At 35.7% G+C, this 15,923-nt stretch overlaps 3 protein-coding genes across 3 annotated transcripts; all 3 read left to right on the forward strand.

Annotated features, from left to right (window-relative positions):
* The first annotated feature begins 2,146 nt into the window (after window positions 1-2,146).
* Window positions 2,147-3,363, forward strand: LOC131134902 (olfactory receptor 3A3-like). The gene is given in 2 exon segments (XM_058080588.1): window positions 2,147-3,191; window positions 3,338-3,363. Coding segments are annotated over 2 exon segments (1,071 nt in total).
* Window positions 3,364-5,950: 2,587 nt separating this feature from the next.
* Window positions 5,951-6,895, forward strand: LOC131134903 (olfactory receptor 6N1-like). The gene has a single exon (XM_058080590.1). The coding sequence runs from the start codon at window positions 5,951-5,953 to the stop codon at window positions 6,893-6,895; it is 945 nt and encodes a 314-aa protein (XP_057936573.1).
* Window positions 6,896-10,021: 3,126 nt separating this feature from the next.
* LOC131134523 (olfactory receptor 52E8-like) lies at window positions 10,022-11,012 on the forward strand. The gene has a single exon (XM_058079910.1). The coding sequence runs from the start codon at window positions 10,022-10,024 to the stop codon at window positions 10,985-10,987; it is 966 nt and encodes a 321-aa protein (XP_057935893.1). The 3' UTR covers window positions 10,988-11,012.
* The last annotated feature ends 4,911 nt before the right edge of the window (window positions 11,013-15,923 follow it).

A 15,923-nucleotide genomic window follows, 5' to 3' on the forward strand; every position in this document is an offset into this window, starting at 1 on the left:
ATTTTAAACTGGCCTTTTATGGGTATTCACTCTGTGTCCGTTGACACCGCGTATATTGACCTTGTGTTCTTTTCCAACTGTTATTTTGTTGTTGTTATGATCAATGCTCAAGCCAAGGGGCTAATTTAAAGTGTCATTTAAGGTTGACAAAACATGTTGTGACGCTCGGATGTCGACTTCCTTCCTCGGGGGTGTTGTTAAACAGTTGCCAAATAACAACGTCATTAACCACCAGAGGTTTGACAAGCGTACGGGGGAATAATTACAAACGCGAGACACTTAATAACAATAACAATATTTACTTCAATCCCACAGGGGCTCATTAATAAAGATGATGTTTTGACCAAGTAATGAGGCTGATGTCATAATCTCTTGAGTATAATAGTTGGCAGTGTAATATAGCCATATTATATATTTCAGTAAATGCATATCATCATTATAAAAGTGTTTTTTTTACACTTATTATATTGACAGCACATTATTTTTGATTTTTCTAGCAATATTTTTTAACATCAATTGATGGAATTATGTAATCGACGGTGCTTTTTACACATATTGCATGCAGTTTGACACATTAACAACAAACGTAACAACGTTTGTTGTTAAAAAAAAAAGGTGACTTTACCAATAGTTTTACATAATTAGATTGCACTAGTAATTTTTTTTTATCATTTTTTAAGAATATAGAAATATTATTATTATATATCCCATAATCAGTTCCCAGTTCCACATGTCCAAAAGGAGTAGGAAGAAGCAAAGTTTATTAAATCCTACCCCTCCATCTGGTACTTTTACAATCACTAACTGTTACATTTGTTCACTTCCTGCTTTCCTAATATAGTTTAAGCCTATTTTTGTGAAAAAAAAGTTATGATTTTTATTTTAAAAAATATTTTTTTTGTCAACTTCCTACTTTCCTAATATAGTTTTAAGTTGTTTTTTTAAATTTTTATCTATTTTTTATTTTATTTTTTCACGTACCAAAGTAGGAGGTGATATGACCATCCAATGACATAATGGGTACCATAGTAACTGTAAAATGTAAAAATGAGTACGTTTACAATCAGTAACTGTTACATTTGTTCACTTCCTGCTTTCCTGATAAAGTTTAAGTCTATTTTACATTTTTTTTAATGTTTTTAATTAAAAAACATTTTTTTATTTTATTTTTGTCAACTTCCTGCTTTCCTAATATAGTTTTAAGTTGTTTTGTATATATATATATTTTTTTCACATACAGAAGTAAGAGGTACTTCCTGCTTTCCTTCCTGCTTTCCTAATATAGTTTAGTATATATATATATATATATATATATTTTTTTTTTTATTTTTATTTTTATTTTTATTTTTATTTTTATTTTTATTTTTATTTTTATTTTTATTTTTATTTTTATTTTTATTTTTATTTTTATTTTTATTTTTATTTTTATTTTTATTTTTATTTTTATTTTTATTTTTATTTTAAAACCTACCCCTCCATCTGGTACTTTTACAATCAGTAACTGTTACATTTGTTCACTTCCTGCTTTCCTAATATAGTTTTTATTTTGTTTTTTGTTTTTATTTTAGTCACGTACCGAATTGCATAGAGAAGTATTGGATGACATTTTTAGCTAATTGCTTATTTTTAGCCTTATGCATTATTTTAGCTGTTTGAAGATGAACTATATCAGCAAGTTGAAGTATTTGTGATTTTAGAAATAAGGAGTTAGTATGTTCTCTGTAGGCGGCATTATGAATTATCCTTACTGACCTTTTTTGCAGTACATTTAGCGAGTGAAGATTGCTTTTATAGTTATTAGCCCATATTTCCACACAATAAGTAAGATATGGTAGAACCAGAGAGCAATAAAGAGTGTGGAGTGATTTCTGATTGAGAACAAATTTTGCTTTGTTCAATATTGAAATATTTCTGGCCACATTTATGTTGTATATTTGTAATATGAGGTTCATGTTCAGCTCATATTTTCATCTATTGTGATCCCCAGAAATGTATTTTCGTTCACTCTTTCAATGTCTTTCAATGAGACACACTCTTCTCATGTAACTAATATGATAATATTAATATATTATAATTTTTGATACGAGTGAGTGCTCACTAAAGTGCCAATGTTCCCATAGGAGGACGCTGACGTCAACATAACATTATGACGGCTTTAAAAGCACGCCACTGCTTCAGACTGACTGATTGTTTGTACTGCATTAGAATCTCGAATCATCTGAAAATGCTTAATGAATCTTTGGCGTTCGGCCCCTACGTGAGCCTGGACACCTTCGCCATTCCGCACGGAGGCAGGTACCCCATCTTTTTTCTTGGACTCTTCATTTATCTGTTTTGCGTCTTTTGCAACGTGACGTTGCTGAGCTTGATCATCCTGCGGCGAAACCTCCACAAGCCCATGTACTTCATCCTCTTCAGCCTCCCCCTCAACGACCTGATGGGCATCACCGCCATGCTCCCGAAGGTCCTGTCGGACATCGTCACCGAGACCAACCAGATCTCCTACAATCTGTGCGTGTTCCAAGCTTTTCTCCTGCACTTGTACGGCGGCGGGATTCTCTTCATCCTGGCGGCCATGTCTTTGGATCGCTACATCGCCATCTGCATGCCTTTACGCTACAGCGCCATCATGACCCCCAAAACGGTCGTATGCGTCGTCGCGCTCACGTGGGGTCTGGACTTCATCCTCATCGCCGCGCTCTTCTCGCTTCAAACCAGACTCCCTCGCTGCAAATCCGTTATCAAAAACGTCTTCTGCGATAATCCATCGCTTGTGAAGCTACGGTGCGGAAACGCCACCGTCAACAACGTCATCGGTCTCTTCGCCACGACGCTCATGCAAGCGATAAGCGTGTCGATTCAGGCTTTTTCATACGTGAAGATTCTGATCACTTGCTTGGTTACGAGGAGATCCGATGCCAAGAAGAAGGCCATCAACACGTGCGTGGCGCAGCTGGTGATTATTATCATATTCGAGGTTGTGGGCACTTTTACTATTTTGTCTCATCGATTCCAAAACGTGTCGAGTGATCTGCAAAAGATTATGGGCGTGTTGATATTTCTCATATCGCCGTTTTTGAACCCGTTGGTGTACGGGCTGTACACCAGCGAGATACGACAAACGATGCTCAGGGTCTTACAAAATAGACCCTCTTTCTAAAAAAAACAGGTTTCACTTTTGGGGCTGAGAGGTGGCCTCAAAATTTTTTTTTTTAAATATTGTTCGCATCTAAAAAAATTTTTTTTGTTGCGTTACTGATATTTTCTTTAATGCTTTCATTTACTTTAATGTATTTTTTTATTATGTGTTTGATTTATTCATCTGTTATTCAAACAGCCCTGCTCTTGTTAGAATCATCATAGTAACCATGTGATGTAGGTTCATGTAACTGGTCAAGCATAAGGAATAAACCACTATAACACTATGTAGGGAGGGGAAGGGATAAAAAATACAATAAAAAAAATGTAATAAATAAATAAAAAAATAAAAGAATATTGGAAGTGCAAGTGAAAAACACTGTAGTTGAAATAGCATAATTTGAGGTATTTTAACTCTTAGATGCATAAGTGGGTCAAAAATGACCCGGTCAGGTTGTTTTCTTGAAATATCTTTGTAATGAAATTTTTTTTATCATTTCATATTCCAGGCAGTCCTAAAAAAAACATGTTTTTAATATCATGCCATTCACATTTTTAACTTAACTTTTATACATTTTAAGACATTTTAAGAAATCTTCCATAAGTGGGTCAAAAATGACCCGGTCAGGTTGTTTTCGTGAAATATCTTCGTAATTAAATTTTTTTTATCATTTCATATTCCAGGTATTCCTCAAAAAACATGTTTTTGATATCATGCCTTTCACATTTTTAACTTATCTTTTATACATTTTAAGAAATCTTCCATAAGTGGGTCAAAAATGACCCGGTCAGGTTGTTTTCTTGAAATATCTTTGTAATGAAAAATTGTTATCATTTCATATTCCAGGTATTCCTCAAAAAACATGTTTTTGATATCATGCCATTCACATTTTTAACTTATACATTTTAAGAAATTTTAAGAAATCTTCCATAAGTGGGTCAAAAATGACCCGGTCAGGTTGTTTTCTTGAAATATCTTTGTAATGAAATTTTTTTTATCATTTCATATTCCAGGTATTCCTAAAAAAAAACATGTTTTTGATATCATGCCTTTCACATTTTTAACTTACCTTTTATACATTTTAAGAAATTTTAAGAAATCTTCCATAAGTGGGTCAAAAATGACCTGGTCAGGTTGTTTTCTTGAAATATCTTCGTAATGAAAAATTGTTATCATTTCATATTCCAGGTATTCCTCAAAAAACATATTTTTGATATCATGCCATTCCCATTTTTAACTTCCCTTTATGCAACACACAATGGATCCTCCCATTTTCTATTGTTGTACGGGGTCATTTTCTTTTTCAAAGATGTAAAAAAGTGAACAATGAAGATGTTTCTAACATGAAATCATTCTTGTGTGGTCCTAAATATAATACTAAATATCATACAAGTGATTATTCCTAACCAAAATGGCAAAATTGTCCTAAAAAGGCATTGATTCTAGTATGGGTGATTTTTGATCCACTTATGGAAGAGTGGCGGGTCCAGTCACTCGTGCATCGAAGGGTTAAAGAATATTTTTCAATTTTTCTCTCACATACTTTTATTTTTCAAACAGTGATGTTTTTATATCCTTGTTAGCTTGTGATGACTGGTGTGGTTTCTTCTTTTGTACTGGACTATGTACATAGGATGACTCGTAATGAATTGGGACTAGATAAGTCTTGACTTCTTCCCACTCCTTTTCGAACATGTGTACGTTTATATAAACATAGGTATTTTTATTTGTATTTATTTTGGTTGGTTTGTTGTGCTTTGGATGTTTTTCATGTTTGAAATAAAGAAGAAAAAAAGTGTGATATTTTTTTTAAATTTTCCAATGAGTGTATTATGAAATACTTCATCTTTAAGTACCTGAATATGGACTCAATTGAGAATTATATCATTGTAGATATCAAGTATTTGTTTGTTTTTGAGAGTAATTACTTTTATTGTTTTATGAGTTCTTATTGCACATTCTTGCACATTCTTTAACATGAACATTTGCAGGGTCGCTGTTGGAGCATCCGGGCACCTCCAGGACCTGGCGGGGGGGGGGGGGCGCTGGGGGGTCTCTGATCGGGGTCACCGGAACCTTCTTCAGCACATTCAAACACTTTCTATAGTCTAAGAAAATGGATATAAGGGTGATAACTAACATTATTTTCATTCTGTTTACATTTTGACATGCCACTCCACTCTGAGTATGCAGTTTATTTTTATTCTCTTTCAGGGGGGTCCCTACTACATGGTCGTGCAACTCTAAAAGGGGGGGGCTGTATTTGTTTGTTTTTGAGAGTAATTACTTTTATTGTTTTATGAGTTCTTATTGCACATTCTGGCATATTCTTGAACATGAACATTTGCAGGGTCGCTGTTGGGGCATCCGGGCACCTCCAGGACCTGGGGGGGTTGCTGGGGGGTCTCTGATCGGGGTCACCGGAACCTTCTTCAGCACATTCAAACACTTTTTTATAGTCTAAGAAATAATAATAATGGATATAAGGGTGATAACTAACATTATGTTCATTCTGTTTACATTTTATTCTAACACCAGAACACAGCTGGGATAGGCTCCAGCATACCCTTGTGAGGATGCTACAGAAAACGGATGGCGGTTGCTTAGAAACCAGATTGCATCACAAACAGAAGAGGTTGTGTTGGTTAATCTCATGGGTTAGCATCTGCGAATAAAAGACGCTAAGGCGGTCGCGGTGTCTTACCAACTGCGGTGCAGTTGAGGATAGGCCAGGTGAGGCGTTTGAGGAACCAATTCCCTGCATGATGATGAATCTTGCACATTGCTAACGAGTCGATTTTTTTTACAGGCATGACGGACACCAACGCGTCTTCTCAGTGGTTGTTGCTGCAATCGCTGGAATTGTCTTGGATTCAAGTCTATCCATCGTTTGTGTTTGGCGCTTTAACTTATCTAATTATTGTCGTTTGCAACTTGCTGGTGACGGCGACCATCGCCATGAACAAGAAGCTCCACAAGCCCATGTTCATCCTGCTCTTCAACTTGCCTCTAAGCGACCTGCTGGGAGCTACGGCTTTCTTCCCGCAATTTTTATTCAGCATCCTCTCGCACAATAGACTCATTTCTACCGACGCGTGTATGCTACAAGCGTTTCTTATTCACGTCTACGGCACGGCAAATTTGTTAACTTTAACCGCCATGGCGTACGACCGATATATCGCTATATGTTCGCCTTTGAGGTACCACGTTATTATGAGTCCAAAGAAGCTCGTTAAAATTATATTTTTTATCTGGTTCATCGATTTATCCATGATGGCCGTCCTGTTTGCGTTGTTCGCACGGCTCACGTTTTGCAGTCGTAAAATCGTGGATTTGTTTTGTAACAATCCGTCGCTGCTGAAGCTGACTTGCGAGGACAATACCGTGAACAACATTTACGGTTTGGCCGGCGTGGTTTTTCTGCAAGGCGGCACTTTATCGATAGTGATATACACCTACGCGCAAATACTTCGAGTGTGCGTTATGACTAATAATACGGACACGCGCAAAAAGGCGATACAGACGTGCGGAACGCATTTGACCGTTTTTGTCATCCTGCAAGTCAATACCGTTTTCACGCTGCTGGCGCACAGGATTGAAAGCGTCTCGCCGCCAATGAGGAGGCTGCTCGGTTTGTCTGTTTTAGTCTTTCCGCCTTTTTTGGACCCCATGATTTACGGGCTGAAACTCACTGAGCTGAAGGAAAGCATTCACTTCGTTCTAAGAAAGACGCTAAGCAAATTGCGTCGGAAGTGAATAATTCAGTGTATATACACAAATATCCATATATATGCATACTTATTATATGTATGAATTAGTGATATGTCGCCATCATGAATGAGCCATCGTGTTTATCATCTGATGTGTCGACACGAAGCAAAAGTGTCACGGGAAGGTTTACACCAGGGGTGGGCAAACTACGGCACGGGGGCCACATCCGGCCCACCAAGTGTTTGAATACGGCCCGCCCAATCTTTCCAAAGTATTTAATTTAAACTCAACATACAAGCTGGCATCATGGCCTGAGCCAACCTTTTGATGGTTGTATCAATTTCGTTGTTTGACATGGTCTGTTGTTTACAAAGTGCTCCTGAAAAACGAGACACAAGCACATAATAATAAAAAAAATTAAAATAATAATTATTATATTATTATTATAACTATTATGATTATTATATTTATTATATTAATGCTAATTATTATATTAATTATATATAATAATATTGTTATATTTGCATATTTTACATAATAATAATATAATAATTATTATTTTAATTTTATTTTAATTATTATAATATTTTATTATTTTTAAAATATTTTAATATAAATATAAAATAATAAATTATAATAGCAGATTGCATGACAATTTTACAGATACAATAATACCAGGTGGACTGTTACGTGTAAAATATATAGTCTGCCCCCCCCCCCCCCCCCCCCCAATCATATCAATGCAGCCCGCGAGTCAAAAGGTTTGCCCACCCCTGGTTTACACGCATAATTAAGCTGGAAATGTACGGTGCGCTGTACTTATATTATATACTTATATTATAAGTACTTATATTATATTTATACTGTATTTACTTATGTGATTATTTTTAATTTATTATTGTTTATTTATATCACAAGTAAGGAAAATTTTGGCATTTACAATTTCTTATCTTCCTCTCTAAAAAGAAAGAAACGTGTTAATATAACAAATAATAAAATCCCTAATAATAATAATAATAATAATAACCCTAACTATAAATAAAACTCTTAAGAAGCACATGGGAGTTAAAAATAATGAGACTCTAAAGCAGGGGTCTCAAACACGCCAAATGTGACCCCGCACAGTGGAGTTCCTCAATCCACCTTTACCTCAGAGACCCATCAACCAGTTCATCATACCAGATACGTGACAAAGACAAAGACAAAGGTTGCTGTGATCTTCTGTTTGTGAATATTTGATTTTGGTGGTCCCCCCCCCCCCCCACCCCATTTACAATATATAATCTGACTGGAAAGCTCCTGTGGTTCTGTTTCATTCACACCAGTTCAGACTCTTAAGAACCTTAAGAACTATTCTTCTGTATTTAGTCAGCCTAAGATAACCCCGCACCACATATCCTTCCATCCATACATCCATTTATCCATCCTTTCATCCTTCCATCATCCTTTCATCATCCATCCATCCTTCAATTATCCATCCATCATCCTTCCATCCATCCTTCCTTCCTTCCTTCCATTATCCGTCCATCCTTCAATTATCCATCCATCCATCCTTCCTTCCTTCCTTCCATTATCCATCCATCCATCCTTCCTTCCATCCATCCTTTTATCCATCCTTCCACCATCCATCCTTCCATCCATCCATCATCATCCATTCTTCCATCATCCATTCTTCCATCATCCATCCGTTCATCAACCCTTCCATCCTTCTATCTATCCATTCTTCCATCCATCATCCTTCCATCCGTTCATCAATCCTTCCATCCTTCTATCTATCCATTCTTCCATCCATCATCCTTCCATCCATCCTTTCACCATCCAGCCATCCTTTCTTCCATCATCCATTTATCCATCCATCCTTCCATCATCCATCCATCCTATCATCCATCCTTCCATTATCCATCCATCGATCAATCCTTCAATCTATCCATCCATCCATCCATCCATCCATTCTTCCATCCATCCATCCTTTCATCTATCTATCATCCATCCATCCATTCATCCATCCTTTCATCCATCTATCCTTTCATCCTTCCATCAATCCATCCATTCATCCTTTCATTTATCTATCCACCCATCCATTCATCAATCCTTTCATCCATCCATCAGTCCTTTCATCCATCCATCAGTCCTTTCATCCTTCCATCCATCCTTCTATCATCCATCCATCCTTCTATTATCCATCCATCCATCCTTTCATCTATCTATCTATCAATCCATCCATCCTTTCATCTATCTATCTATCAATCCATCCATCCTTTCATCTATCAATCCATCCATCCATCCTTTCATCTATCTATCCATCCATCAATCCTTTCATCCATCCATCCATCTATCCTTCCATCATCCATCCTTTTATCCATCCTTCCATTATCCATCCATCCATCAATCCTTTCATCCTTTCATCTATCTATCCATCCATCCATCCATTCATCAATCCTTTCATCTATCTATCCATCCATCCATTCATTCACCAATCCTTTCATCCATCCATCAGTCCTTTCATCCATCCATCTATCCTTCCATCCATCCTTCCATTATCCTTCTATCTTCCATCATCCATCCATCCATCCAAGTGAAGATTGAAACCCAAATCTTCCTGATGTCCTGACCGTGTGTCCAACATTTATTTATTTTCTGCTATTTATTTTACAGTGCATGTAAAGGTACTGAGTGTGTGTGTGTGGGGGGGGGGGGGGACATGGGGGGGTCTCTCCAGGAGTGCTATGAATAACAATAATCACAATTATCAACAAAAAAATCAAACATTATAAAATTAAGTTTATTGTATCTTATTTTCTACTTGAAATAAGAACCCATAATAATTCACATAATAATTCATTTGACTTTATTTTATTTTCTACTTGAAATAAGAACCTTTAATAATTCACATAATAATTCATTTGACTGTATTTTATTTTCTACTTGAAATAAGAACCTTTAATAATTCACATAATAATTCACCCTTTGCCTCTTTGCCCCATGTGGGTGGCCATAGTGAAAAATATCTTCCCCTTGGAGGCCCCTGGAGCCTTCATGGGTGTCACTCACCTCATCTCCTCTTATTATATAAAGCAGACGGTCTTAGTCGGTGTTTGATCTGTGTGGCGATGACATATCCGATATATTCTATATATTCTATATATTCTATATCCTATATATTCTATATCTATGGAGAGCCTGCACAACGTATCTTCTGCTGTAACGTTGGAGAGCTTCAACATACCGCCCCAGGGCGTCATACCCGCCTTCCTCTTCGCCAGCCTCAGCTACATGATCATCCTCCTCTGCAACCTCATCCTCATCTTCACCATCGTCCTGAGCAAAAACCTGCACCAGGCCAAGAACCTTCTCCTGCTCAACATGCCCATCAACGACCTGATTGGCTCGTCGGCCTTCTTCCTGCAACTCATCAAAGAGATCCTGACCGACAGCAGGAGCATCCAATACTCGCCGTGCGTCACGCAGGCTTTCTTCATCCACGTCTACGCCGCCGCCACCGTGCTCATCCTCGCCGCCATGGCGTACGACCGCTACGTCGCCATATGTTTGCCTCTGAAATACAACGCCATCATGACGCACGCGCACATTACGAGAATAATCGCCGCCGTCTGGGTGACTTGTCTGCTGATGATGGCGGCGATCTTCTACTTGCTGCTTCGTTTGCCTCGTTGCCGCTCCAAGATCTCGCAACTGTACTGCGACAACCCCAGCCTCCTGAGTCTCGTCTGCGCCAGCACGGCCGTTAATAACATTTTCGGGCTCTGCACGGTGGCGTTCACTCAGTTGTTCGTCAACGGTATGATTTTATACACGTATCTCCACATCCTGGTGGCGTGTTTCCGGTCCAAGCGCTCGGACACGAAAGCCAAAGCTCTGCAGACGTGCGCCACGCATTTGTTTGTCTTTCTGCTGCTGGAGTGTCTCGGACTTTTCACTATCATCTCGTACCGAGTGAAGGAGATGACGCCGAATTTGCGGAGATTCATGGGGTCTTTGACTTTGATTTTCCCGCCAACGCTCAACCCCATCGTTTACGGACTGAAAACTCGAGAGATCCGTGAAAATGTCGTGCGTTTTTTTAGAACAGTCACCTCATCCCGGTGCAGGAATAGGATGTTACATCCCTCATGTTGAACCCTGAACGCATCACTTAAATGTACTTCCATTGTACAGTATTTATTTGATTTTTTTTTAATTATTTATACATATTTTTGTCATTTTAATTTTTTTTACTTTGTTGTCAAACTCACTGATTTTCATTTATTAATCATTTTGTGCAAATATTATGTCATTGTCAACTGTTCCTGCTGTAAAGCCTGGCAGAGACAAAAAGTCCTCGGTTTGTTTTTCTCCAACCTTTTGTTTGAAAAATACAAAACGAAAAAAATTAAAATAAAATAAAAAACATAAAAATAATAAATAAAAAAATAAAATAAAAATATAAACTATATTAGGAAAGCAGGAAGTGAACAAATGTATAAGGAGAAATATGATCTCAGGAAAAATAAAAATAAATAACTTCAATTATTATAGGAAAGCAGGAAGTGAACAAATATTTCAATACTGAACAAAGCAAAATTAGTTCTCAATCAGAAATCACTCCACACTCTTTATTGCTCTCTGGTTCTACCATATCTTACTTATTGTGTGGAAATATGGGCTAATAACTATAAAAGCAATCTTCACTGGCTAAATGTACTGCAAAAAAGGTCAGTAAGGATAATTCATAATGCCGCCTACAGAGAACATACTAACTCCTTATTTCTAAAATCACAAATACTTCAACTTGCTGATATAGTTCATCTTCAAACAGCTAAAATAATGCATAAGGCTAAAAAATAAGCAATTAGCTAAAAATGTCATCCAATACTTCTCTATGCAATTCGGTATGTGACAAAAACAAATTTTTAAAAAATAATAAAATAAAATTAAAAAAACAATTTAAAAGTAAAAATTATATTAGGCATACAATGACATAATGGGTACCATAGTAACTGTAAAATGTAAAAACTATTACTTTTACAATCAGTAACTGTTACATTTGTTCACTTCCTGCTTTCCTAATATAGTCTTAAGTTGTTTTTTTATTTATATATATTTTTTTCACGTACCGAAGTAGGAGGTCATATGACCATACAATGACTTAGTAACTGTAAAATGTAAAAAATTATTACTTTTACAATCAGTACCTGTTACATTTGTTCACTTCCTGCTTTCCTAATATAGTTTAAGTCTATTTTTAATTTTTTTTAAATGTTTTTAAATTTTTTAAATGTTATTTTTGTCAACTTCCTTCACCCTTTCAATGTCTTCACAGTCTATTTGTATCGAATACCAAAATGACCTCAACTACAAACAAACAAGTTTGCTTTTAAACTTTAATAATGATATGGAGTGCATGATAAAGTAAAGAAGAAAACCAACTTTGACCACGGGGTCACTTATTAGCAAGGAAGCAACAGAACCAATGTTGTAATGGCGCTATGGAGGATGATGCCATCTTTTGGTGTTGATAGCAAAACTACATCGGAGGTTGCCTACAGCCACAGTTTTTTGTTTTTTTTTTACTTTTTATGTCTTTTAACACACTCATCGACATAAAATGGAAATGGTCTTATTTCTACAATGTAGCCTTCATAAAGATTTACAGAATACTATGAAATTTATGTTTTTATTAGGAAAATTCCATATTCACAAATCCAAAGTCATGTTATGTAAGCCAAATATAATCAAAAACAGAAAAGCAGTGAAAACATTTCATACATTGGAGAACGTTCTAAAAACAATTCATATGAAGAACAAGCTTAAGTGACATGTTTTCTATTTTTATTTTGTTCTTTTTATTTTCATGCAATATCCCTCGTACATTCCTTTCTTTATTTACTTTTTCTTATGTTATTGTTGTATAGAATTGCACTTTTATCTTCCTATAATTCTGCTTATATTGTTTTAAACTGTTTCGTAATTGAAGTTTGTAATAAAATATATATTTAACCCTTTAAAAAAAAGCCTAGCAGAGCAATGTAATATTGGTCCGTGTGGCAACACGTCGCTGATTGCCTGGTTCCTGTATTATTATTCCGCTAAGATTTTTCCAATGTAAAAAAATCGTGCTGTTGCTCAAAAAAGGTTGAAAATCACTGCTTTAACTTATGGTGGACTTATTGGGGGACTGCATGAATAGAATTAACCACTAGATGGAGCCAAAGTCAAAACGATATGATTATGAAATCTTCATTTGGATGTTTTGCTTCCCCCTTTTGGCCGTTTGCGGAAGGAGAGGTATCGAGTGTAAACTTTGGTATAAAAATAAAGTTTCTTAATGAAACTCGGTATGAGTCCATACGTATAAATGACACGACTGTGGTCGATAACAAGCTTTTTATTGCACAACAATAATGGCTACTGTCGGTAGTAACCACACCGCTAAAACTACAGCCGGCAACTCAATCGTACTTCCTCAACAACGACATGGTGCATTCACAGTCACCCGGAACAGTCAGACACTCAAGAGCACAGCATGTCAACATGAACACGTCAGTATATTTAACTACTTCATTCTTGTAATACTGCTGTATATTCGTGTGCTTTTCAGGGTTAAAACATAGTAATCAGGATTGCATGCGTGCACATCTGAATCCGGATTGAATCACTGAAATGAACATGAATTATGAAGTGAATTTGGAAATGAGCGGTAAAAAAACGGATTGTAGTGCTTGGTTACCGGTACATAATTCATCCCGGAACCATTGATAGGGAGTGGTTTCCACCCGGAGGGGTGTACGCGAGGCACAGGAGTTTTCCATCTTCTTCCTGTTGTGTTTGCGAATGTTTGTGAAGAAAATAAAGTTTTCTCCCAAATTCGACACTCCGCCTTTTTCAGGATTTTATTTTCTATGAGTGTAATGACTAAATGTGTCCTTGTGGAAACGGCGATTTTACACAAAATTGGTTCCGCCTCGTTAACCTATATGCAGCTAGGTAGGAACCAAAAACGAACATAGGGAGGAACTTTAAACTGACATTAAACGCTCACTGAGAGGCAGTTACAATCTTGAAAAATGCACTTTTGACATGACGTGTTGAAACAACCCAGTGGGCGCCCAAATGTAATTAAAAAATAGTCTTTGGACATGTTGTTGTCATATTTAGCACCATAAGGGTAAATATGTTATTGATATATTATTGTTATTAATTATTACTTTACAAAAAATAGTAATAATGGACAGCAAGACATCATTGCTTGATGATCATTGCAATGAAGTCTGTAAAATTAAATCATTTAAAAAAATGGTTAATTATAATGATGAGAATGGTAATATTAATGATGGTAATAATGATAAAGATTATAACAATAATGATAATAATATTACAAAGATAATAATAAGAGGGGAAAACAAGACTGTGGCATGAACATGATTATATCTTACAAAAAGGGGTAGGCATTTATAAGCTTTTGCTTCTACCTACTCCTTTTGGGCTTGTGATCAGATAGTTGAATACAAATGTAAATAATGGAAAATAATAAAATAAATAAATAATAATAATAAAAAAAATAATAAAAAAACATGATTATATCTTGCAAAAAGGGGTAGGCATTTATAATCTTTTGCTTCATCCTACTCCTTTTGGGCTTGTGATCAGATAGTTGAATACAAATGGAAATAATGGGAAAAAAATAATAATAAAAAAATAAATAATTACAAAAATAATAAATAATAATTACAAAAATTAAAAAAAACATGATTATATCTTGCAAAAAGGGGTAGGCATTTATAAGCTTTTGCTTCTGCCTACTCATTTTGGGCTTGTGATCAGATAGTTGAATACAAATGGAAATAATGGAAAATAATAATAAAATAAATAAATAATAATAATAAAAAAATAATAAAAAAACATGATTATATCTTGCAAAAAGGGGTAGGCATTTATACGCTTTTGCTTCAGCCTACTCCTTTTGGGCTTGTGATCAGATAGTTGAATACAAATGGAAATAATGGAAAATAATAATAATAATAAAAATAAATAATAATAAATTTAAAAAAATAATAAAAAAAACATGATTATATCTTGCAAAAAGGGGTATGCATTTATAAGCTTTTGCTTCAGCCTACTCCTTTTGGGCTTGGGATCAGATAGTTGAATACAAATGGAAATAATGGAAAATAATAATAATAATAAAAAAATAATAAATAATAATAAAAAACATGATTATATCTTGCAAAAAGGGGTAGGCATTTATAAGCTTTTGCTTCATCCTACTCCTTTTGGGCTTGTGATCAGATAGTTGAATACAAATGGAAATAATGGAAAGTTATATTTTCATTCATGTAAGAAATGCACTGTAATGTTTCATATATTTGCCCTAATAAAATAAAAAAATAAAAAACATGCATGTCTATGTAGTTGTTGTCTCGTTTTCCCTATTGGGCCTTGAGTGGAACAACACTGTGCCCCGCATGCGTCATATCTTAGTAAATGTTTGTCTTCCTCTTTGCTCATTATGGTAATGACTTGTTTGTTTGTGAGCTGTTGCTGTTACATAGGAAAGACATGTCAAACTCAAGACTCCAGAGGCGACACTAAAGTCTGTTAATGAATCTCAGGGGACGGAGCCGAGCTTCCTCGCGGAGTAAACAGCTACCGGTGTGTTTTGCAACACTTTCAACACCATCCAAGTGATCTCGATTACATCTCAGATACAAAATGGAGCACACTTGACGTTAATAGGAAAATAACCGCATGGAAATGAGTGATAGCACTAAAAAGATGCTTTGATGATAATAGATTGTCCTTGAACTTAAATAAAACTAAAATCATGCTGTTTGCTAACAGCAGAAAGGACACGCACCAGCAAATACAAATAGACGCTGTAGACATTGAAAGGGTGAAGGAAAATACATTTCTGGGGATCACAATACATGAAAATATGACCTGAACATGAACCTCATATTACAAATATACAACATAAATGTGGCCAGAAATATTTCAATATCGAACAAAGCAAAATTAGTTCTCAATCAGAAATCACTCCACACTCTTTATTGCTCTCTGGTTCTACCATATCTTA

The sequence above is a fragment of the Doryrhamphus excisus genome, chromosome 8, assembly GCF_030265055.1.
Source record: "Doryrhamphus excisus isolate RoL2022-K1 chromosome 8, RoL_Dexc_1.0, whole genome shotgun sequence".
Lineage (NCBI taxonomy): Eukaryota > Metazoa > Chordata > Actinopteri > Syngnathiformes > Syngnathidae > Doryrhamphus > Doryrhamphus excisus.

Excerpts from the sequence above, each read along its gene's own strand:
- LOC131134903 (XM_058080590.1), top strand. The coding sequence starts at position 5,951 with ATGACGGACACCAACGCGTCTTCTCAGTGGTTGTTGCTGCAATCGCTG.
- LOC131134523 (XM_058079910.1), top strand. The coding sequence starts at position 10,022 with ATGGAGAGCCTGCACAACGTATCTTCTGCTGTAACGTTGGAGAGCTTC.